The sequence below is a fragment of the Camelus ferus genome, chromosome 7 (assembly GCF_009834535.1).
Source record: "Camelus ferus isolate YT-003-E chromosome 7, BCGSAC_Cfer_1.0, whole genome shotgun sequence".
Lineage (NCBI taxonomy): Eukaryota > Metazoa > Chordata > Mammalia > Artiodactyla > Camelidae > Camelus > Camelus ferus.
In genome coordinates this window covers 73,807,313-73,830,241 of record NC_045702.1, presented here as the reverse complement: position 1 = coordinate 73,830,241, position 22,929 = coordinate 73,807,313, and the positions used below count along the sequence as shown (strand labels likewise).

Genomic DNA, 22,929 nt, shown 5'->3' with positions numbered 1-22,929 from the left:
TTTTAACATAAATGAAGCTTTATCAATTTCAGGTATACAAAGTAGCTGGTATTGAACTAACTCTAAGAGTTTCTTAGGAAAACGATATTAATAGTTTATAATTCAATAAAAATTTTTTAATTGAATTGTGTTTAAGTTAAATGATAATTTTCAAATATCTGCAGTTGTTCTCATATAGTTTCTATGCTTTTCCTATAATCTGGTTTAAAATACTAATTTTGTCAAAGAGTAAAGGCAAATTTATCTCTGTGGAAATCATTACAACAAATCCCTGTTTCAAATTAATGAAGTTTTTTCTTGAATGTTGGTATAAAGGAGTTAAGAGTGGCATCAAAATTTTTAGAGTAAAATCTGATTTTTAGATAGTATTCAGTAAAGTTAGCCATATATTTATGTGTATATTTTCAGAGATAAATATTCTTACTTCATGGTCTTAACTTTGTTTAAATCTCTCTTAAGCTCCTTTAAATTATTGTTGATAATGTGTTTTCTTGGGCCCATCATAGTTTCCAATAAATAATTATTCAATAAAAAAACACTTGAAGCTAACAATTTCACAGTGAAAGTACTGTTGTCAAACTACTAATGTATTAGGTGGCCAGATTTAAGAACCCAGAGCATCATGGCTCTGAGGCAGCATGGTCTGTGGTCCCTTTAACATAATTCCTGGGTTGTTTCATTAAGCTACACTAAGGACATTGCTTTCTCTTTTCCTTAGTGTTCTGAGTTCTGCTCTTTTGCTCAAGGAGATATTAGGTGTTAGAGTATTAAATTTGTGACTATCTTAGAGCCAGGTTAACACCAATTTGAAATAAAAGGCAGATTGATTTAGACTACAAAGAAATCTTAAGCTAAATAGGTTCGTGAGGTATTGATCAAATTATATCCCTTTTTAGTGTTAGTAAGATAGAACTCACATAGATTTATATATTTGAGATTGCTCCTTGAAATCCAGTTTTTTGAAAAATCAACTCTTGAAGTATAATTTATATTCAATAATACACTTGTTATAAGTGTAGTTTGGTGTGTTCTGACAAATATATACAGGCATGTTACCACTACCACAACTAAAATATAGAACATTTTTGTTTCCCCCACATCCCTTGGCAGTTAATCTTCCCCTGCATCCTTATCCCAGCTCCAGGTATCTGTTAATCTAATTACTGTCTTTATAGCTTACTACTGCCTAGTCTAGGATCTCATGTAAATAGAGTCATATGTAGCTTGACTTCTTTAACTCAGCATAATGTTTTCGAGATTCACATGTATTAATAATTCATTCCTTCCTTGTTGCTAAGTGGTATATCATTGTATGGATATATCACAATTGATTTATCCATTCACTTGATGACAGACATTTGAGTTGTTTTCAGTTTGGGGTTTTTATGAATAAAGCTATTTTGAACATCCCTTTACAAGCCTTTGTGTGCATATATAATTTTATTTCATTTCAGTAAATACATAGAAATGAAATTACAGAGTCTTAGAGTAAGGCAAAATAATTATGTACAGAGATAAGTCTATAAAAGAAGTACTAGAATTTATCTAAGTCACAGGATAAGACAATAATGAAAAGTCAGTTGTATATACTACAATTCTATATGTTAGCAATAAACATTTTGAAACATTTTGAAAATAGAAAAAATAATGAATGCCATTTATAATAGCATAAAACTATGAAATACTTAGAGATACATTTTTTAAATAAATGACTTATACTGAAAACTATAAAACCCCAATGAGAAGAATTAAATAAGACTTACAGAAATGTTAGAGATATACCTTGTTTATGGATTGGGTGACTCAGTATTAATATGTCAGTTCTTTTCCAAATGATTTATAAACTCAGTCCCAGTGAAAATCCCACTAGGTTTTCTTACAGAAATACAAAGAACCTAGTATAGGCAGAACAGTTTTGGGGGTAAAAAAGAGCGATGTTGGAGGAGTTACGCTACAGTACTTGTGTGATTTTTAAGCTTACTTACTGTGAAACTACAGTAATAACAGAGGGTGGTATTGGTGTAGAGATAGACTTAAAGATCAGTGGAATGGAATAGTGTCCAGAAATAAACCCATCATTGATTTTCGATGAAAGTACTGAGATAATTCAGTGAGGGAAGGAATCTTTTCAAGAAATGGTGCTGGAACAACTGGGTATCCATTTGCAAAACCAAAAAATTAAAAACAAATAAACCTTGACTCCTATCTTAAGCCATACAAGGAAGTTGAAATGGGTCATAGAACTAAATATAACCATTTAAACTATAAAACTTCCAGAAGAAGACATCAGAGAAAATTTGCATTAGGCAAAGATTTCATGAACCGTAAAGGAAAATAGTACCATTAAGATAATGAAAAGGCAGGCTACAGTCTGGGAGAAAATATTTGAGGTGTGCATGCAGGTATGACTTACATGAAAATATATAAAGATATCTTAGAATTCAAAAATAAGAGAGCAAACAACCCAGTTAAATTTGGCAAAAGGTTTGAACAGATATTTAATAAAAGATACACAAATGGTCAGTAAGCACATTTAAAGTTGTTCAGTATAATTGTACCATAAGGGAAATGCAAATTAAAACCACAGCGAGATAACACTACACACCCATGAAAATTGCTTTAAAAAAAAAATCACAAATATGGTGAAAATGTAGATTTAAATAAGCACAAAATTCATACACTGCTCTGCAAACTGTAGAAAAGTTTGGCAGTTTCTTATAAAATTAAACATACACTTAGCCTAAGATCTTGTAATTCCATAATTGTTTTTCTATTTCTGGGATTAAAAACCTCGGTTATTTTGTGTATTGTATACATTATGATAATATAGAGTAACCAAGAGTGGTATGTGTATATATATGATAAATACATGATTCTATATGGTATATATAGTATATATAATAGAATATGTGATAATATTTATAACCATATTCATGACAATATTAAATAATTCTGGATTCACTTTGCTAATATTGCTAATGATTTTTGTGTTTATATTAAATTGTTGCCAGAATTTATTAATTTTATTGATCTTTTCAGTGAATCAGCCTTTTATTTCATTGATTTTTTTTTTCTATTTTTCTTTTTTCTATTTCATTGTTCCCCCTCTTTATTTTTTTCTTTTAGGGAAAGAATTTACTCTTCTCTTCCTAGCTTAAGTTAGAAATTTAGATGATTGATTTGAGACCTTTTCTAATCTAAGTATTTAAAACTAAATTTCTAAGTACTACTTTAGCTGTAGTTCATGAATTTCTATATTGTATTTTCACTAGTATACAGTTCAGATTTTCTTCTAATTCCCTGTTTGGTGTCTTTTTTAAACTCAAGGATTATTGAGAAGAAGAGTGCTGTTTGCTTTCCAACATTTGAGGATTTTTTCCTATATTTTTGGGGGGTATTTTTGATTTGCAATGTAATTACCTTGTATTCAGAGAATATACTCTGTACTTTCAGGCTTGCTTAATTTCCTGGGGTTTGTTTTATGGACTGTCTTGATGAGATTCTGTGTTCACTTAAAAGAGTGTATATTCTGCTGCTGTTAGGAGTTTAGTGTTCTGTAAATGCCAATTAAGTCGACATTGTTGACAGTTTGGTTCAAATCTTCTATATCCTTACTAATTTTTCTAGAACTGTAACATTGGATTTGACTGTTTCCCCTTTCAGTTTTGCTAGTCTTTGCTCCAAGTATTTTTTTCTTTTGTAACAATTTTATTGAGATAAAATTTACATACCATACAGCTTACCCATTTAAAATGTGTGATTTAGTGGTTTTTAGTATAGTCATAGAGTTGTGCAACTGTCACTCTAATTATGAGATATTTTCATAACTTCAAAAACAAACTGTACTCTATAGATAGTCCTCCCCAATCCTGTATCTTCTCCAGTCCCTGTATATTTTTCTTTCTTTCCACTTTTTAAATTGAAGTATAGTCAGTTTACAATATTGTGTCAATTTCTAGTGTACAGCTTAATGCTTCAGTGATACATGAACATACATATATTTGTTTTCATATTCTTTTCACCATAAGTTACTACAAGATATTGAATATAGTTCCCTGTGCTATACAGTATGACCTTGTTGTTTATCTATTCTCTCTCTTTATATATATATATTAATTAGTATCTACAAATCTCAAACTTCTCAATTTATCCCTTCCCACCCCCTTCCGCCCCGATAACCGTAAGTTTGTTTTCTATGTCTGAGTCTGTTTCTGTTTTGTAAATAAGTTCATTTGTTTTTTGGGTTTTTTTTTTTAGATTCTACATATAAGTGATATCATATGGTATTTTTCTTTCTCTTTCTGTCTTACTTCACTTAGAATGACAATCTCCAGGTCTATCAATGTTGCTGCAAATGGCATTATTTTATCACTTTTATGGCTGAGTAATATTCCATTTTATAAATACACCACACCTTCTTTATTTAGTCATCTTTTAATGAACATTTAGGTTGTTTCCATGTCTTGGCTATTGTAAATAGTGCTGTTATGAACATTGGGGTGCATGTGTCTCTTTGAATTAAGGTTCCCTCTGGATATATGCCAAGGAGTGGGATTGCTGGATCATATGTCTTTTGAGGAATCTCCATACTGTTTTCCATAACGGCTGCACCAAACTACATTCCCACCAATAGTGTAGGAGGGTTCCCTTTTCTCCACACCCTCTCCAGCATTTATTGTTCATGGACTTTTGAATGATGGCCATTCTGACTAGTGTGAAGTGATACCTCATTGTAATTTTGATTTGCATTTCTCTGATAGTTAATGATATTGAGTGTTTCTTTATGTTCCTATTGGCCATTTTTGTCTTCATTGGAGAGTTGCTTGTTTAGGTCTTCTGCCCTCTTTTTGGATTGGGTTGTTTGGGGTTTTTTTGGTTATTAAGTTGTATTAGCTGTTTATATATTCTAGAAATTAAGCCGTTGTCAGTGTCATCTTTTGCAGATATTTTCTCCCATTCGGTAGGTTGTCTTTTTGTTTTGCTTATGGTTTTCTTTGATATGCAAAAGCTTATAAGTTTAATTAGGTCTTATTTAGTTTTGCTTTTATTTCTATGGCCTGGGTAGACTGCCCTAGGAGAACATTTATGTAAGACAATGTTTATGTCAAAGATTTATGTCGGATAATGTTTTGCCTATATTTTCTTCTAAGAGGTTTATAGTGTCTTGTCTTATGTTTAAGCCTTTAAGCTATTTTGAGTTAATTTTTGTGTGTGGTGTAAGGGAGTGTTCTAACTTCACTGATTTACATGCAGCTGTCCAGTTATCCCAACACCATTTGCTGAAGAGACTGCCTTACTTCATTGTATGGTCTTGCCTCCTGGGTCAAAGATTAATTGACCAAAAGTTTGTGGGTTTATTTCTGGGCTCTCTATACTGTTCCACTAATCTATTTGTCTGTTTTTGTACCAATATCATGCTATTTTGATTACTGTAGCTCTGTAATATTGACTGAAGTCTGAGAGGGTTATGCCTCCAGCATTCTTTTTCTTCTGTATTGCTTTGGCAATTCTGGGTCTTTTGTGATTCCATATAAATTTTAGGATTATTTGTTCTAGTTCTGTGAAAAATGTCCTGGGTAATTTGATAGGCATTAAATCTGTAGATTGTTTTGGGTAGTATGACTATTTAAACTGTTAATTCTTCCAGTCCAAGAACGTGGGATATCTTTTCATTTCTTTAAGTCATCTTTAATTTCCTTACTCAAAGTTTTGTCATTCTCTGCTTATGTCTTTCACTTCCTTTGGTCAGATTTATTCCCAAGTATTTTATTTTTTTGAATGTAATTTTAAAAGAGATTATTTCTTTACTTTCCTTTTCTGATATTTCATTGTTAGTGTAAAGAAATGCCACTGATTTCTGTATGTTAATCTTGTATCCTGGTGCTTTGCTGAATTCTTTTATTAGCTCTAGTAGTTTTTGTGTGGAGCCTTTAAGGTTTTCTATATATAGTATCATGTCTGCACATAATGACAGTTTTACCTCTTCTCTTCCAGTTTGGGTCCCTTTTCTTTCTTTTTCTATATGTCTAATTGCTAAAGCTAGGACTTTCAATATTATATTGAATACAAGTGGTGAGAATAGGCACCCTTGTCTTGTTCCAGATTCTAGCAGGAAGACTTTCAACTTTTCACCATCGAGTATTATGTTGGCTATAGGTTTTGTATATTTTTCTATTCTAGATATTTTATATAAATGGAATCATATACTGTGTGGTGTTTTGTGGTTAATTTCTTTCACTTAGCATAATATTTTCAAGGTTGTTCATGTATTTTGAAGCTCAGCATTGTTAGGTGACTACACATTTAGAATGATGTCTTCTCAATGAATTGACTTCTTTAGCATTGTAAAATGCCCTTTTTATCCCAGGAAATGTTCCTTGTCTTGAAATCCACATTGTCTGATATTAATATAGCCAGTCTAGCTTTCTAATTATTACTGTTTACATGTTACATCTTTTTCCATTCTTCATCTTTTACCTGTGTGTCTGTTACTGTTTCATGTAGACATTATATCGTTGTCTTGATGTTTTTTTTTTAATCCAATGATATAGTCTTTTACCTGGAGTATTTAGATCATTTACATGTACTGTAATTATCAGTAAGTTTGGATTTTAAATTTACTATACTACTTTTTCCCATTTGCCTCTTATGTTCTTCATTCCTTTTTCCCATTTTTCTTACCTTTTTTAGCGTTTCATTATGCCTCCACTATTTGTGTACTAGTGGTTCTTCTAAAGTTATAGTCTACCTTCAAATAATATACCTCTCTATGTAATGTGTAAGAGCTTTCAATAGTGTACTGCCACCTCCCCAATTTTATGGCCTTTGTGCTAATACATTTTGCTTTATATATGTTATAAACCCCCCAATATGTTGCTCACTTTGACATTAAGGAATTATTTCTAAAGAGATTTTGAACATGAGAATAAAATCTTTCATATTTACTGTTACTTGTACTCTACATTCCTTTGAAGACATCTACATTTTCATCTGAGCATCATTTTCCTTCAGCCTGAAGAAGTTTTTAACATTCTTTGTTGTCCTGGTCTTCTGATGACAGATTCTCTCAGCTTTTGTTTGTCTGAAAATGTTTTTATTTAACATTTTTGAAGGATAATTTTGGGGGCATAGAATTCTAGATTGATTTTTCTTTCAATACTTTAAAGATAGTCTGCTCTCTTCTGGCTTGCATTGTCTCTGATGAGAAGACTGCAATCATTCTTACCCTCTTTCCCTGTTTATCAATATAATGCATGAGTTTTAGATTTTATCACTAGTTTTAAAAATTTGGTTATAATTTGCCTTAATATGATTTTTTTAAATGTTTGTTATTTGGAATTTTATTCTGAAATCTATTTTTTAGCATCTTTTATAAACATGTATTTGTATATTCCTAATTAATTGAAGAATTTGGGGTTTTTTAGAATTGTATTTAAAGACATTGTTAATCTCAGCAAACAGAATGCTAACATTTATTTTATTAGTACTTTTCTAATGAATGTTTCTAAATTTATTAGGAATTATTTAGGGATTTTCAGTGTCCTTGCAGTTACATATGTTTTTATTGAAAGAAAATATTCCCTTCCTCCCATATTTACCCCTAATTTTTAAATAATATTTTTAGTTTAATAATTTGCTGAAGTATTGACCTTAATTTTAAGATGGAACACTTAGTTTTTTTGATTTGGATAGTTAACCAATTCAAATCATTTTAATTTTTCAAAATATGGTTACATATAGCTATAATAAAGTGAGATGAGGCTGCCCCTGGAAATCTCCACCCCTTTCCTAGAGCCCTGATGACATGTCTGCCTCCTGCTCCTTAAAATTCCTTTACTCTCTTCCTTTTGGGGAGAAGGTGTTTTGAGAGCATGAACTCTCCCTTCTCCATTCCTTGATCAATGAATAAAGTTTCTGCTCTGCTGCACTGAAAGAAAAAATTAAAATAATAAAATGGGGTGAGTTGTTTTTATTCGTGTTTAGGTTGAAACATGGTGTTATCCTTTTGTTAAAGTATGTAAAGTGGTCGTCTAATTACAGTTTATTTCTAAGATAGTATTTTGGTTTTGACTATAAACTATTTTTGCTTTGAATTTCATAAGGACGTAGCAGAGTGAAACACTAATGGCAGATTCTTCATTATCTCATATTGTGTTTTAGGCCTGATCAACCCCGAATAACCAAAGATGTAATTTGTTTTCATGCTGAGGATTTCTTAGAAGTAGTTCAACGAATGCAATTAGATTTACATGAACCTCCACTGTCCCAGGTATATTTTAAACCATTGTTATGTTCAGTTTAATTTTTATTGTGGAAGAGACTTATTTTTATCTGCCCTCCCTTCTTTTTTCAGTGTGTCCAGTGGGTTGACGATGCAAAACTTAATCAACTGAGGAGGGAAGGCATTCGCTATGCCAGGATTCAGCTGTATGATAATGACATTTATTTTATTCCAAGGAATGTTGTTCATCAGTTCAAGACAGTTTCAGCTGTATGCAGTTTAGCGTGGCATGTTCGGCTCAAGTTATATCACTCAGAGGAGGATGCTGCTCAGAATACAGTTACTCATGAAACAGGCACATCACCAGATTCTCCATCATCAGTTCTTGGACATCACAGTGACAGTATGATTTGTGCTGTAAGCAAAACCTCCTTGGATTCTGTTTTTTCAGACAAACTTCATTCTAAATATGAATTACAGCAGATTAAACATGAACCAGTTGCATCTGTAAGAATCAAGGAAGAGCCTGTGAACGTTTATATTCCTGAAAAGACTGGAGCATCAAATAATGTGGATGGCAAGAATGTTAAAGCAAAATTGGATCATGTTCAATTTACAGAATTTAAGATTGACGTGGACTCTAAATTTGAAAATAGCAACAAAGATTTAAAGGAAGAATTGTGTCCTGGAAGTCTCATAAATCTAGTTGATACAAGGCAACATAGTTCAACACATTCAAATCAGGATAGAAAAGATGATGACGTTCTGTGCTAAATTTGTACATACATTTAAAATTCTTTTTTTTTTAAACCTAATAATGTAATAAAGATCATGAATTCTGAAAGCAAGGCAAGGACTTGCTCCCAAGTCTGTTACAAAATATAGTTTATGTAGCTTTGTAACATTCCTCAGTGCCTGTCCATAACTGTGAAGTATCAAAGCACTTAGGGCCAGATGCACTGTAAACATTGCAGGTTTAAAGAAAAGGAGTCTTTAAAAAGATCATTTGAGTTGGAGTTGTAGGTTTTAGAATAGAGCTGACATTAACATATATATATATATTTTTTGTAATATGAGCCAGAATTCTCTTTTGACAATTTAAGGCTTTTCCGTAGAGCTTATTTATACCAATTTTTTGTTCATTTTAAATGTGTCAGCACTGTAGTGTAAATAGCTTTTAAAAAAATCTTTTTAGTGTGATTTATACTGAAATGTGAGCCACTTAATAAAGGTTCATGATAATAAATATGTTTTCTGTCGGGTCTGCAAAAAAAAAAAAAAAAACCAAACTGACAATTCAGTTAAATCATTTATTTGATCTATTATGTTTCTGATGATATATCCATTTAGAGTGCTAATGGAGTGCAAATGTATGTATTCAAATCTAGTGAATATTTAATTCCCCACACTGTGCAAGCATTTTTAAAACCAAGATTTAGTTATGAAAGCATATTTATATGTGTGTGTGTGTGCGTATGGGAATATACATAAGTGTGTCATATTTTGCGTAACTTCTTAAATTGCTGAATAAGGTGAATATGTGAAACTTCCTAGCCCTACTCCCTGGAATACATTTAAAAATATTTATATTCAACATTAAGAAGGCAGTTTAGGTAATAGAAACACTTTTGTGAGTTGGGAGAAACAAGGTCTGTTAGTGATATCTAACCCTTCCAACTGATGAAGTTATGTGGCCAGATTATGTAGTCCTAAAGTAAATTTTCTTTGAAGTGTATTGAATAAGAAGTTGAGAAAATTTTCTTATTAATAATCACCTATGCTATACTTAATAGTAACTGAGAAAAATTTTTAGTTACAGAACGTTTAATTGTGAGCAGTTGAAATCATGTATTACATTTTTCTTGAGGAACAGGAGGAAAATACAGCAAATACAATATATTAAAATAAGGTCAGTGACTCAACTGCCATATACAGACAGATGACTAACAGAGTAAGATTTGTTACTTTATCTTTCTAAACATCCCTCTCCCCATCCTAGCAAGGTAGACAACTTATTACTTTATTTTTTTCAAAATAAGCTCTTGAAAGGAAAATTATGGTAAGAAACAGGATTGCCAGTACCTAGCTAAAGGTGATTAAAACAAGTCTCTTTTTTTAAAAATAAATTTTCCAACAATGGTTTTTTTTAAATTTTAATTAAAAAATTTTTTTTGAGGGGAGGTAATTAGATTATTCATTTTTTTAATGGATGTACTAGGTATTGTACTCAGGACCTCAGGCATGCTAGGCGTGCAGTCTACCACTGAGCTATACCCTCGCCACCCCCACACCTCCAAAACAAATCTCTTCAATGATGGACTTCAGCACTGTTTCAGATGGCTTTCACTTCTGTAATTAAAGGTCAAACAAATGTCCTTAACTTATGCTTTGATGTGAGAAACTGCTCATTGCAAATCTATTTTATTTGTCTTCGGTATTTTTCTGGGCTCATACTTTGGTTGATGTCTTTCAACTGGGGTTCTTTGTGCTGCCATTTGAGCTTGTATTGCTCTTCCCATTTTAATGGTTTCTGCTCCAGCCTCATTTGTGGTACCCATAAAACTGCTTATCTCTCTGGTTAGGGAGAAGCTACTTAGAGGCACTTCACCGGAAAAAATAAACTGCAGCAATGACATCACTTCTAGCCTCAAATTTAAAAGAGTAGGCAAATATTGTAGGAAATCTCAGTGGTTTGTAGGAAAACAGTATTTTTGCACCATAGGAATTTTCATGGTATAAGGAAGATATAAATCATGGAAATGTAAATAGAGATTTTCTTTCATATGTTACTTTCTTATCCTGCTCCTTAGCATATTAGTCTTCTATTTTAGGCTAAATTTATGTATTTGCACCTACCTTTCTGGGAGATAGAAGTTCATAACAAACCAGTATTGAGAATTAGGAGGGGATGTGGTTAAAATGTTTTGGTTTTTGTTTTTTTAAGTGAAGGATGACATGTTTAACAAGGTTTGTTTTAGTTCCAGTTATCCAGTATCACACCCAGAGATGCATGAGACTGCAGTATAATGAAATGTCTTTAGGGTATCCCTCCAGAATATATGAGCCTTAAACTTAAAGACATATCTAAAACAACCAGAGTGGTTGCTGTTAGATATAGTTTCATATAAACCTATAGTCAAACTTCTCCGTATTTTGAAAATGTAATTGTTTTATAAAATGCATAAATCTCCGTGTAGGTAAAATATAAATCAGTGGGCTCAGATTTCAAGGTACAGCCTTGTCACTTTAAATAATGCTTATGTTCCTGTCTTACGGTTTATAATTTTAAAATTCTCTTCAGATGCAATCTGAGAATTTGTTGACTACTTTTGTTACACACAAATTTTTGTTTCAGTATTGCATTATGTTAATGGTTTCCTAGTTAGTACATTCCAGTTCTCTACCTGAGCACAGTTTTTTGCTGTTATTTCTACTTTCTTGGACCAGAACAATAAAGCACTTATGATATCGTTTCTATATGATCTTATACTATATAGAATAAACAGTTGTTATGTAAATTATTAAATTGCTATACAGACCTTTACAAAAAAACTAAGGTACCTCAGTGGTGTCTGCTACAGTGATTTTTTTTTTCTTTTTCTTTTTGTTCATATCCTTTTAGTTAAGTAATATATATATTCCCTACTCAGGTTAGCTGGTTAGCTATGAAAAGAATTTAGCATTTGTGGTATTTAGTTGAAAACTTTACTAAAGCCATATTCATTATCTTCCTTGTTGCTATGGCTGTTGACCTTAAATAAAGATTAGATTGACCTAGCACAATACTCTGTGTGTGTGTGTGTGTGTGTGTGTGTGTAACAATTGGAAATACTGTACTTCCACATATATTCATTTTTAATCCATTCTGTAGGTTTGCAGGGGGGTCATGGAGGATAGGAAATATTTTATTTCTTGGGTTAAGTCTTTAAGGTATTTCATTAGTGTTCATGAACATAAAACAGGTTTTTCCCAGATACTTATGGCAGGTAAGATTATCTTTGTAAATAATAGATTAGCAATGTTTTGGTAAATTTGGATTCAGTTTTTTTTTGGACAATTTTCATTGTCATGTAAAGCAAATATCTCAGTTCATTTTGCATTTAGCCAAGGGTGCAGTATTTATTTTTGGAGTTTGAGAGGAATTTTCCTTGTCTTCCACCTTTCAATAAATACTAAAATTGATAACCATAATTTTTTTTACCTTTGTTTTGTAATTATTTACTTACACTTCACATTTTTTATCTTGTCATCTTTAAAAGTTCTTGTTGTTCTACAACAGAAACCATAAGATCTTGAAAGTGATTCCAATCTGAAAATTTTATTGCCTCTTAAAAACGATCAAAAATTGACTTTCGAACAACAGAGAAGAATATTGAAGGCTACCTTAAACAAGGTTGCTAAACTAGTTAGATGTGGGTGCTGGGATGGCATGGTAAATCACCTCGCTTCCCTCTAAATATGACTATATCCCAGGAGGAGAGGACAAAAGTGCCATTGTTTTCAAAATACTTCTAAGCTGGTAAAAAGTGACATGATGGGTTTTAGGTCTCCAGAGTGGTAGAATAGCTCTTCTTAATCTTTCTCCCTCCTGTTAAACTACTTTAATATGTAAGATTTTACTCATTTTAGAATGTGCTATTTCATGAGAGAGTTGTGTTTTAAATGTTTGGCACTGAGAGTACACCTCAGATAAGATAATTAAGAGGACAACTCTGGAGAGGTATAAATCCCTTTATCTCTGTCCTGGCCTTTCTGTTCAGTTCTTCCTGTAACCTACTGCATATTGCAGATGGAAATGATAGCTCTTTAGAATGTTAATAAGCACAAGAAGCCTAAGAGCAGAGATGACTTTCCTTTGTAAGTTTACAGATGTTGAATATCATAGCTCTACTGGGAGAGCAGGGAAAGGAGGGGGAAAACCTCTTGCATTTTAGGTTATCCTCCCTTCTAAGACTTCATACCCAATCAGGGAATGTGAATGAGGTAACAAAATGTGGGCAGATAATTACGTAGAAATTAAAAGTAAAATATACTTGTATGCTTTATTACTATTAACTTGTTTTTAAGGACTATACTGTTAAATTATGAGAAATCTGAATCCTATACATTTTGAAATTGAGAATTTATGCATTTATGTTTTTAAAATGTTAAATCTTTACACCTTGTTACAGTTCATTGCTGTTGTAGTTGTGAAGACTAGTAAGTGTGCAGAATCAGAGGTAAGTCAACATAGTTGCAAAAATTTTGCATAATATGGTGTTTGCATAATACGGTTTTATTTTATTTAGACAGTTCAATCCCCACCCCACCCTGCCAAGTTTCTTCTTCAGCTGAAAATTTATTTTTTTTAATTGAGTCATATTTATGTGTAAAATCTTAAGTCTGCTTAACAAAAACCCTGTTGATTCTGGCTTTTGTTTATGCTCTTGTTCCATCTGTCTTCCTGACTGACAAAATACTTGGAATCTTTCTGTCTTCACTTCCTTGTCTCACTACAATTTCATTCTAATCCTCAAATTTAATCACTCAGCTGAAGTGATTCCCGAAGGTCACTTAAAAAAAAATTTTTTTTTAATTGAAGTATAGTCAGTTTACAATGTTGTGTCAATAAGGTCACCTTTTGACTGCCAAATTCGGTGGCTGCATTTCTTAATACTTCTTCTTAACCCTTGCAGCACTTGTTATCAATCATTTACTCCTTAAAACTCTATTTGACCTGTTTTTGTTGTTTTCTGTTTCTTTGGATGGCTTCCTTTTCCTATCCACCACTATTTAAGGCAGTTTCTATAGTTTTTTCCTTTAGTTCTCTATGCTTTGTCCCTGAGCTAGCTTTATGACCCCATGACTTCCGTTAGCCTTGGTTTCTCACTTAAGTTCTGATGATCCATGTAATCAGTCTAAATTGCCCCCAAAAATTAGGTGTTCCATTCCCTCTTAATTTGGTTGTTGCATCACTATACAGTGATACCATAGTAATCTGATTTCTCTATCTGTTCCTCTGACTGTACAGTTGACCCTTGAACAACATGGGTTTGAACTACAAGGTTCACTTATACATGGATATTTTTCAACAAATACGTAGTACAGTACAACATGATCTATTGTTGGTTGAATCCCAGAATGTGGAACCTTGGATGTGGAGGGCCAGAGGGCCAACTGTAAAGTTATAGATGGATTTTTGACAGTGTGGAGGTCAGCGCCCCTAACCCCTGCATTGTTTAAGGATCAGCTGTACAAAGAATACTGAGATTTTCTTGAGTTGACCCCAGAAATGTTTATAATTTATTTACTCTTCTTTATAGTAGATGTTCAGTCATAGCAGATGTTCATCTTCCCTGGACTCTTAAAATAGCCTGAAATGTTCTAGGCCATCTGCCGTCCTCTGCCTCTACCCCCATTCCAATCCATTCTTTGTGTTCCACCAGATTAAACTTTCTAAAATAGGTTTGATTGCCACTCTTTTCCTTAGAAATATTCTGTGTCTCCGAAGAGCCTTTATAACATGGCCCATCCTTTCCAGCTTCATCTACCACAATTTCTTCCATTTGATGTGCCCAGTTTTCAGTTTTACCAGATGGCAATACTTGCCATTTCCTTCCTGTACTTTTAAAATTCTTTGCCTTTGCCGGTAAAAATCTCTGCCTGGAATATAACATGGTGAAATCTTACTTCCCTCTCTAAAATTCCAGCTAAATATCACCTCTTCTGTGTAGTTTGAGGGAGAGCAATGTTTACTGTGCAAACATGACCAAAGTTAAAGGAAACTCCTTTGTTAGTTTAATGCTAAAATGACTCTGATAATTACCCCCTCAATAAAAATAACTATTTTTCTCGATGATACAGGTATATAGTAATATGCCTGCCCCTATATGAAAATGATTCTATGGTTTCATTTTTTGGCTGTCACTTCTGTTCATTAATCAGCATCAGCTCCTCTTTATTGTTGCTGCAGTGTGAAAAAGCAAAGTGGAAACCAGGTGGCCAAATTTGTAAGATTAATGACTCTTAAAATTATAGTAAGCCGTAGCCCAAGGATGGATCTCTACTTCTTGAAGATTTATGTAACTTTTTTTTAATTAGCTTGAAAGCTCTCCATTGGTGGATTTGTGGTCATGTTTCATGTGGCGATGGAAGGTGTTGCCCTATCTGGCCTCTCTGTTCATGAAATATTGTTAGATAAGTTGTGGATACTTTGCAGGTCTACTTCCTAATTTTCATATTTTCAAGTCTTATAAAGTTATTTTGTTCACAAGTTGCTTTTACTCAGAATTTTTAATAAGTATTTGTCCATACCAGATTAAGTTATTTCTTGCCCATGATGACCTGAAAAATTGATGGCTTCACTAAGAACCTTTCAAATTTCTTTCTTAAGGCAGAGTGTATTAAGTTCTTTTTACCAACACCATCAGTAAACATCTCTCTGTTATAAAGGAAATATCCTATAACTAAAACCTAGGAAGGTATTTTTCTGTAATACTTATTGTTTATGTATCCCATTAGTTTTGCTTTTTCTGTCTGTAAGCATAATTTCTTTTATGTCTTTCATTACTTAATAGTTTAAGTGTATTCCAACTACTAAGGCTGTAATATTATGATTTATAATAAATACGTATCTGGCCTTCATGCCTGTTCCTGGCACAGGAATTGGCCACCCTTGGAATTTCCCAAGTGCTAAGAGTAATAAAGATGTCTTTTGAGCTTATGTTAATGAGAATTTTGGGAACCTCGTAGGTAACCTAAAGATGGGGACTGGTTGCCAGAGAAACCATCCAAGAGATTAAAGGGTTGGAACTTTCAGTGCCCCTCCTCACCAGTCGAGGAGAGAATGATTGGAGATTGAGTTCAATCACCAAAGGCTAATGATTTAATTAATCATGCCTAGGTAATCAAGCCTCCATAAAATCCCAAAAAGACAGGGATCAGAGAGCTTCCAGGTTGGTGAACATGAGGAGGAAGGGGAAGAGTCGTGTGCCCAGAAAGCATTGGAAGTGCTGCACCTTCCCCACACATTGCCCTATGCATCTCTTCCGCCTGGCTGTTCCTGAGTTATATCCTTTCGTAATAAACCAGTGTTTTAGGAAGTAGAATGTTTCTATGAGTTACGTGAGCTGCTGTAGCAAGTTAATCAAACCCAAGGAGAAGGTCATGGGAACCTCCAATTTATCGTCAGTGGGTCAGAAGCAAGGTGACAACCTGAATTTGTGATTGGCATCTGAAATTGGCAGGGATGCGAGTGGGGAAGTCTTCTAGGACCAAAACCTTAATCTGTGGGATCTGATGCTATCTCCAGGTAGCCAGGATCAGAACTGAGTTAATTCTTTGGTTATGTGGGGAAAAAGACATACATCTGAATTGGTGTCCAAATTGGGGAGGAACATACCAACAATTTATTGCAGCTTCATGTTGTTTAGTGTGGCAGTATACTAAAATTAAGAAGAGTTCTGCTTTCTGGGACCGTTTCAGATACTATTAGAATTGATCAGTCCCTCCCGTGTAAATAGGTTGGTTATTGTGTTGCTTTTTACATGTAATTTTTACCCAATTTCTCTCACCTTTCCTTGGAGACCTGTCCCACCTTCCCTCTTAGTAATGTCATACAGAATTTTTGCTTTTGCTTATTTTGCAGCTTAGCTCAGGAGTCAGCAAATGCCTGCCCATGTGCCTTATCTAGAACACTACCTGCTTTATGTATGGCCTGTAACACAAGAATGGTTTTTACAGTTTTAAATGGTTGAAACAAAAATCAAAAGAATATCTTGTGATATGTGTAAATTATAAAAAATTTAAATTTCACAGTCCATAAAGTTTTATTGGAACATAGCCATGGCTTGTGGCTGCTTTCTTGCCACAAAAGCTAGGCTGAGTAGTTATGACAGAAACCATATGGCCCACAAAACTTAAAATATTTACTATATAGCCCTTTACAGAAAAATTTTGCTGACTCCTGACCTAGCTGATTGTTTGCATGTGGTGCAATCCTCTTCCCTATTAGGAATTATACTTAGATGATACTTCACAAAATCAGTTTTTCCTAATCTACAGAATCCTCCTATCTGGTTTCTCATAGATGAAAGCTTTCTTCTGCTTTGAATGTATCTGATAATAGATTCCAGAAACCAAATAGTTTAGATCTCTCAATTGAATTACGAATACCTGATCAAGTATCAGAATATTATGTTCCTCAAATTAACTACCCTCCTTAATTCTATTTTTACAAACCCAAAATACTCACATATACCAATTATAAGACAGGAAAACATTTCTAATTGGTCAGTCTTTATTTATTTAGCCCAGCTCTGTAGTTTCAAACAAGGATTTATGCTGTATTAATCTGTAACACTGTGGCTGAAACACTGTCACATTATCCGTCTTTACAAAGGAGAACTAGACCAAAATGCTGTATTTAAGCAATCCGCTCAAGTATTAGCAGCCAGGAATCACTTTGTTAGATGTTTTAAAAATGAACAAAGTACTATTTTGGATTCCTCCCAAAGCTAAAAGTGAGGGCTATACAGGATAAGAACAATCACCTTGCTTTAGGATTATAGGACCCTTAAGACCCTTTGGAATGCTTAAAAGTACTGCCACCTGTTTTTTATTAGAATTGGTTACAAGGTGGGGAGGGTATAGCTCAATTGGTAGACAGTATGCTTAGCATGCACGAGGTCCTGGGTTTAATCCCCAGTACTGCCTCTAAAAAAATAAATAAACCTAATTAACTTCTCCCAAAAGTAATAAAAAAAAAAAAAGGTTATATACCTTACCTTAGTAGGGTGACATATAATTTCTCAAGCCAAGACACTTCTAAGAGTGAAGGGAGAACTAATTCCTTGAGATCTCTGGACAATAAATATAAACTGGCCTGTGCTGACATAACCAGGATGTATGGTTTCCCTAACATGAGAAACAGGCAAGCTCCTGCTCTGTTTTAATATGCTACCTGTAATTTATTTGTTCCAAATAGAAGGCAGAGGTAACAGTGAACTTAGCCTAGATAAAAAGTGTCAAACTCTCATATTCTTTCTGAATGTAAACGTTATTTGCACCCCTGATTTTTTTTAGTAACTAGGTTTTTCCTTCATAATTTAGAAGCACAAATGACCATTTACTTTCGTCACAATGGGGCCATGATATATTAAATTTCTACCCAACTATGTAGATTAAAGGTTTTCTTTAAAGGATTACTTTAAATATTGACCACATACATACAACACATTACTCAAGAGTCAAGTAGAAAAATAAGGCCCAAAACAAACTTTATTTATATAGGATCAATAAGGAAATTAACAACTCAAATATTATTAAGCTTTCGGTAGAAGTCCATGATTCACCAAGATTACTTTATGGAGGCAGTATAAAACTACATTTGGTATTTTTCTCAGTTCTCTGGCATTCTTCAAGCTTGCAAGGATTCAGAACACTTTAATGATAGCTTGTTGAACAGCAATAAAATGAGATGTCCTTAGAAGTCAGTCTCTCACAAAAAAGACGTTATATCCAAGTTCTACCAAAGCCCCAGCCAGTAAGGCCCATAAAGGAATGAAGACATAGGATAGATTCATGGTAGTAAACTGTTCCAGTTTAGCACAGAGTGCAAGGCAGAAGGCTAATTTAAGTAACATTGCAATGAGGTACCAGGCTTTTTTTTTAATATTGTGTGATCCATGTCGAGGGTCAAAGCCAGACTTACATCGCCCAGCCATTTTCACAATCAGCATGACAAGAAGGATAGTATCAAATATCCAGACTGGAATAAATATGAGGAACCAGTTCCAAGGTGCCTTCTCATCCAGTTTCAACACCAACATGATCAAGAAGAGTAATGTGAAAAGCCAGGTGAGTAGTACTCTCTGAGCCAAGGACATTCTCATTTAAACAGTTTAAAGAGGCTGCTGCGGAGTCGAAAAAAGGGAAATATGCCCTAAGAGAAGGAAAAAAAGTCAAGATTGTTTTGATACCAGAAAAAAAAATCATTTCTATTCCTGGTTTAGAAAGCTGGCCCTTTCCCAATCAGAGATTTCCTAATTTTTAGAACACTCTACCATTCTTCTTTGAATAATCTATAAAACTTGTAGCCATCTTTGACATTATATCCATCATTCCTTATACCTGTGACCAAATGCAATTTTTTGTATATCCACTGGGTGTAAGTTCTATTCAAAATGTCTCAAGAACAGTCAGCTCCTTTTCATTGCTGTCACACAAGTCCAGGTACTTATGATCTTATTCCTGCATCTCAGGGATGTCGTCAAGCTCTGTTTGTACCTTTGCACATATATACATTTTCATTTTCAAAGACTACTAAGAAAAAGCATGCACAAAGTGAAAAAGGAAGAGGTGGTATCAAGTCAAGTGAGGAGAGTTTTAATAAGGAGAGTCCAGTTAATAAAAATTAAGTAGAATTACAATTGTAAAGATGTCATTGGGCTAAATAATATTGATAACACTGGATTTTCACTTAGTTTAATCTATGGGTCTTGTACTTTTTAAATTTTCTCATTAAAATTCTTTTAAATAACTTTTTTTAGTCTAAAACGTTTCTTTTTAATAATCTCATTTTTTTGGTTTGTGGTATAGATTTTTTACTACTTGCTATTTAGTAAGATCACTTAATAAACTTTTGATGTTTTGTGATTATTAGATGCTAAATTATTCAAAACTTGGGGCTATTTCTTGTAGCCCTATGCTGTCTTACTGATCTCTATTTCTATTTTGCATTAGTACTGTATGACTGTTACTGCATATGTTCTAATATCTGGGCGGCCTCATACCTATTTACTATTTTCTTTTTCATATTATTTTCTACTATTTTGCCATTTCATTTTTTTCAGCTAAAACCATTAATTCTTTAAAACTTGGAATTCTGATTGGGAATGCATTCATCTAAAATACTTAAGTATAAGCATTTACTTAATCTTCATATACGGGTTTACACTATGTTTGATACTTACTAAAGTTTTTTATATCAACCTTGTGACCATTTGGAAAAAGGGCAAATTGAATGGGAAATCAGAAGCCAGGTTGCATATAGTTGGGTGAGGAGTTAACAGAAAATAATGAAATGCTAACAGTTGACATTTTATTCCTTTGAAACATTTGGAGAAGAAAAGATGAAAGATAAGAGAAAGGAAAGATCAAGAAGAAATTTTCAGGAAAGTAGGAATCTAAGTATGACTGTAAATGGAAGGAAACAAGCCACTGGGGAGTGATAGACTGGAGAGAGGACACTTCATGGAAACACGAAAAGACCATAAGGTAATGGGGATGTAACAGAAACATAGATAAGAGTAAAAATACAAGAAGATAAGAAACAAGGAAAAGGTGAAAGAACTGGCTAGATGAATCAAATGCCCTAGACTATCATGTTTAAATAATTGTATTTTAGAACTAATTTTGATTGCTGCATCTCTACTACTTTAAAACAATGTGTAGCTATCATGGTGCAAGAGTATATATCTGGTTTATTTCAACAGTAACCTATAAGTCTCCTAACTCCTCTCTTTCCCTTACACCCATCTGCTTGCACTCCATTTGTTTACTTAGCTGGCAGATACTTCATTACTGCAGTATGAGAAACAGATGCTTTTGCTCCCAAGAAGGCATTTTTTGTGCTGGCCTCCTTTCCTAGCCAGAAGCTACTGGAGTGGGATGTGGGACTGAATTTGGAAGATATGGAGAGGTGTGTATTGATTAATAACTACAGATGGATTTCATCCTGTAAACTGAATTTGCTCAATCCTAATCTCCAGTCTATCTGGCCATTTTAGTGAACCTTTAAAAAGGTTATGATAAAACACTTGCTTAAACATAACTTTTCTGTCAGCCAGCCATTAGATGAGTCAAGCTGCTTTTTTTCTCATACAGGAGTAGTAATTGGTCATAGGAATGGTAGCTGCACTCGAACCGTACTTTAAGACTGGAGGTGGAAAGGCTGTTAAGAACACAGTCTTGTGACTACAAGTTTTATCATATGGGCTGCAACGAAGTTTTGTATGCACTGGCACATTTTAATGCCCTGAACTGGGAAGCACTCTGTTGATTTTTCAATGATGCTTGAAGGATTGTGGATGCTGGGGTACAAAGATGATATACGATCCTGACATTATTTATTAATCTTCATTAATTTAAACTATGGTATCTCCTACTACTACTATTCTTTCTCCTTAAGGGAGAGGGTTGCATGCTCCAAAACAAAAATTTGTTCAACTAAAGTATCTTCCATTTGAGGTGATTATTTCTGGCACCTGGGAGATGGTTAAGTTCATGCGCTTCCTTATCCATTGTTAAAACCTGTGTTGCCCCTAGATGGAAATCTAAAGGGCCCAGCCACAGCTCTAGCGTCTCGGTATCAGCTGTGTCTCCCGACTGCCAGTACACTTCCAGGTGAATTCGCTCCATTCCAAAGACAGTTTTGCTTAATGAGCCCACAACACAGAATTCCTCTTAATAATGAGTCACTTTCGAAAGGTTCCTGCTGCAACGGCCTTGGCCAACTTGACCATCCTTCAAAGGAACATCGTTTTGCTGACAATTTATCTGATTTTAGGGCCTGCTTGTCCCTAGAACTTCCTAACCTATCTTTGCCCTCCGTCTCCAAATGCCAAGGGTCCTCCATCGGCGCCCTACCCTGACTCCCCCTATTCTGCGCTGTGGGCCTGGTAATTTTGGAGTTGAATGCGGGTTTTGCACGATGTGACCCACAATGCACACAGACGCCTAGTGCCAAGCAGGTCTATATGCGTTTGGGCCCGGGAGTGTGAGGGAATGAGAAGCGACGGCACAGCCCACGGAGGCATCCGGAGGCCAGCGCCCGGGGACTGGAGGGGGGAGGGGGGGACGGGGAGAAGGTGTGATGGGTGGGGGGGGCAGGTTCACTTGTGGGGGATACCGGCCCATCGGAGCCCCAGACTCACCTGGCAGCGCCGCTGGCTGGAGAGAGGGGAGGGGCGCGAAGATCAAGAAATTCCCCAGTTTGGATCCTTGGCCTTTTCCACCCTTTTTTCTCCATTAAATCAAGAACCTATCACATGATAATCAACAAAAAGATCTCAGTTCCGCCTCTCCAAACGACCACGGTGGAGGCTGTCTCTCAAGTCTACCTCAGGACCGCGCCCACATCCGGGGCAGGCTCTCACAGCCCTAGGCCTACCCTATAGGTAGAGAGGACGCCAATCTGAGTCAAAGCCCCTTTCCCTGCGGTAATTGGATCACTTGGCCGTCAGCGCAAACCAACCGACGTTTTCGTACGTTTAAGTTTGTGGAAAACGCCGCAATAAAAGAAGCCACTGGGCCCGCCTCTCTACTGCTACTGGCTAGGAAGAATGTCAGTCTAACCATAGCCCGAAGCGTCCTTGGTCCCATTGGGCACACAGACGCCAATTAGATCGGCCAGCGTTCGGCCCCGCCCAGCCGGGCGCCCCGCCCCTCCGCTCGCTCTTCCAGTCAGCGCGCGGAGACTGCAGGCTCCGGCGCAAAATCCTGCGGGGGAGGAGGCGGGGCGACGGTTCTGGAGGCAGCGCTCCCGCGGGCTGCCTCGTTGTGACTCCTCGGGCTCCCGCGGCGGTGGTGGCGCTCGCCTCGGAGTCTCCCGCGCGCACCCTAGCCGCCTCCTAGCGGCGCGGCGCCCTCTCCTATGGTAAGAGCTGGCATCACCTCCGCGCTCGGGCGGGCGGCGTGGAGGTCGTTGGGTTCTGACAGAATCCGGGAAT

The 22,929-nt window shown here is 35.1% G+C and overlaps 3 protein-coding genes across 14 annotated transcripts in view; 2 read left to right on the top strand and 1 right to left on the bottom strand.

Moving 5' to 3' along the window:
- Positions 1-12,006, top strand: part of RSBN1L (round spermatid basic protein 1 like) — a 57,289-nt gene extending 45,283 nt beyond the window's left edge. For both annotated transcript variants that reach the window (XM_032484160.1, XM_032484159.1), the window contains exons 7-8: positions 8,161-8,269; positions 8,354-12,006. In XM_032484160.1, the coding sequence (XP_032340051.1) occupies positions 8,161-8,269; positions 8,354-8,995 (751 nt within the window). In that variant the 3' untranslated portion in view covers positions 8,996-12,006. The remainder of the gene's footprint in view (positions 1-8,160; positions 8,270-8,353) is intronic.
- A 6,454-nt stretch (positions 12,007-18,460) lies between these two features.
- On the bottom strand, positions 18,461-22,420 carry TMEM60 (transmembrane protein 60). Its single transcript, XM_032484148.1, has 2 exons — positions 22,135-22,420; positions 18,461-19,142 (listed from the first exon to the last, which is right to left on the bottom strand). The coding sequence occupies exon 2, from the start codon at positions 19,090-19,092 to the stop codon at positions 18,691-18,693; it is 402 nt and encodes a 133-aa protein (XP_032340039.1). The 5' UTR covers positions 19,093-19,142; positions 22,135-22,420; the 3' UTR covers positions 18,461-18,690.
- Positions 22,421-22,683: 263 nt separating this feature from the next.
- Positions 22,684-22,929, top strand: part of PHTF2 (putative homeodomain transcription factor 2) — a 171,924-nt gene continuing 171,678 nt past the window's right edge. For 9 of the 11 annotated variants that reach the window (XM_032484147.1, XM_032484143.1, XM_032484146.1 and 6 more), the window contains exon 1: positions 22,685-22,856. The gene's annotated coding sequence lies outside the window, so the exon portion shown is untranslated. Of the gene's footprint in view, positions 22,857-22,929 lie in introns of all 11 variants that reach the window. The other 2 variants (XM_032484145.1, XM_032484144.1) reach the window with 1 other exon arrangement.

Excerpts from the sequence above, each read along its gene's own strand:
- TMEM60 (XM_032484148.1), bottom strand. The coding sequence starts at position 19,092 with ATGAGAATGTCCTTGGCTCAGAGAGTACTACTCACCTGGCTTTTCACA.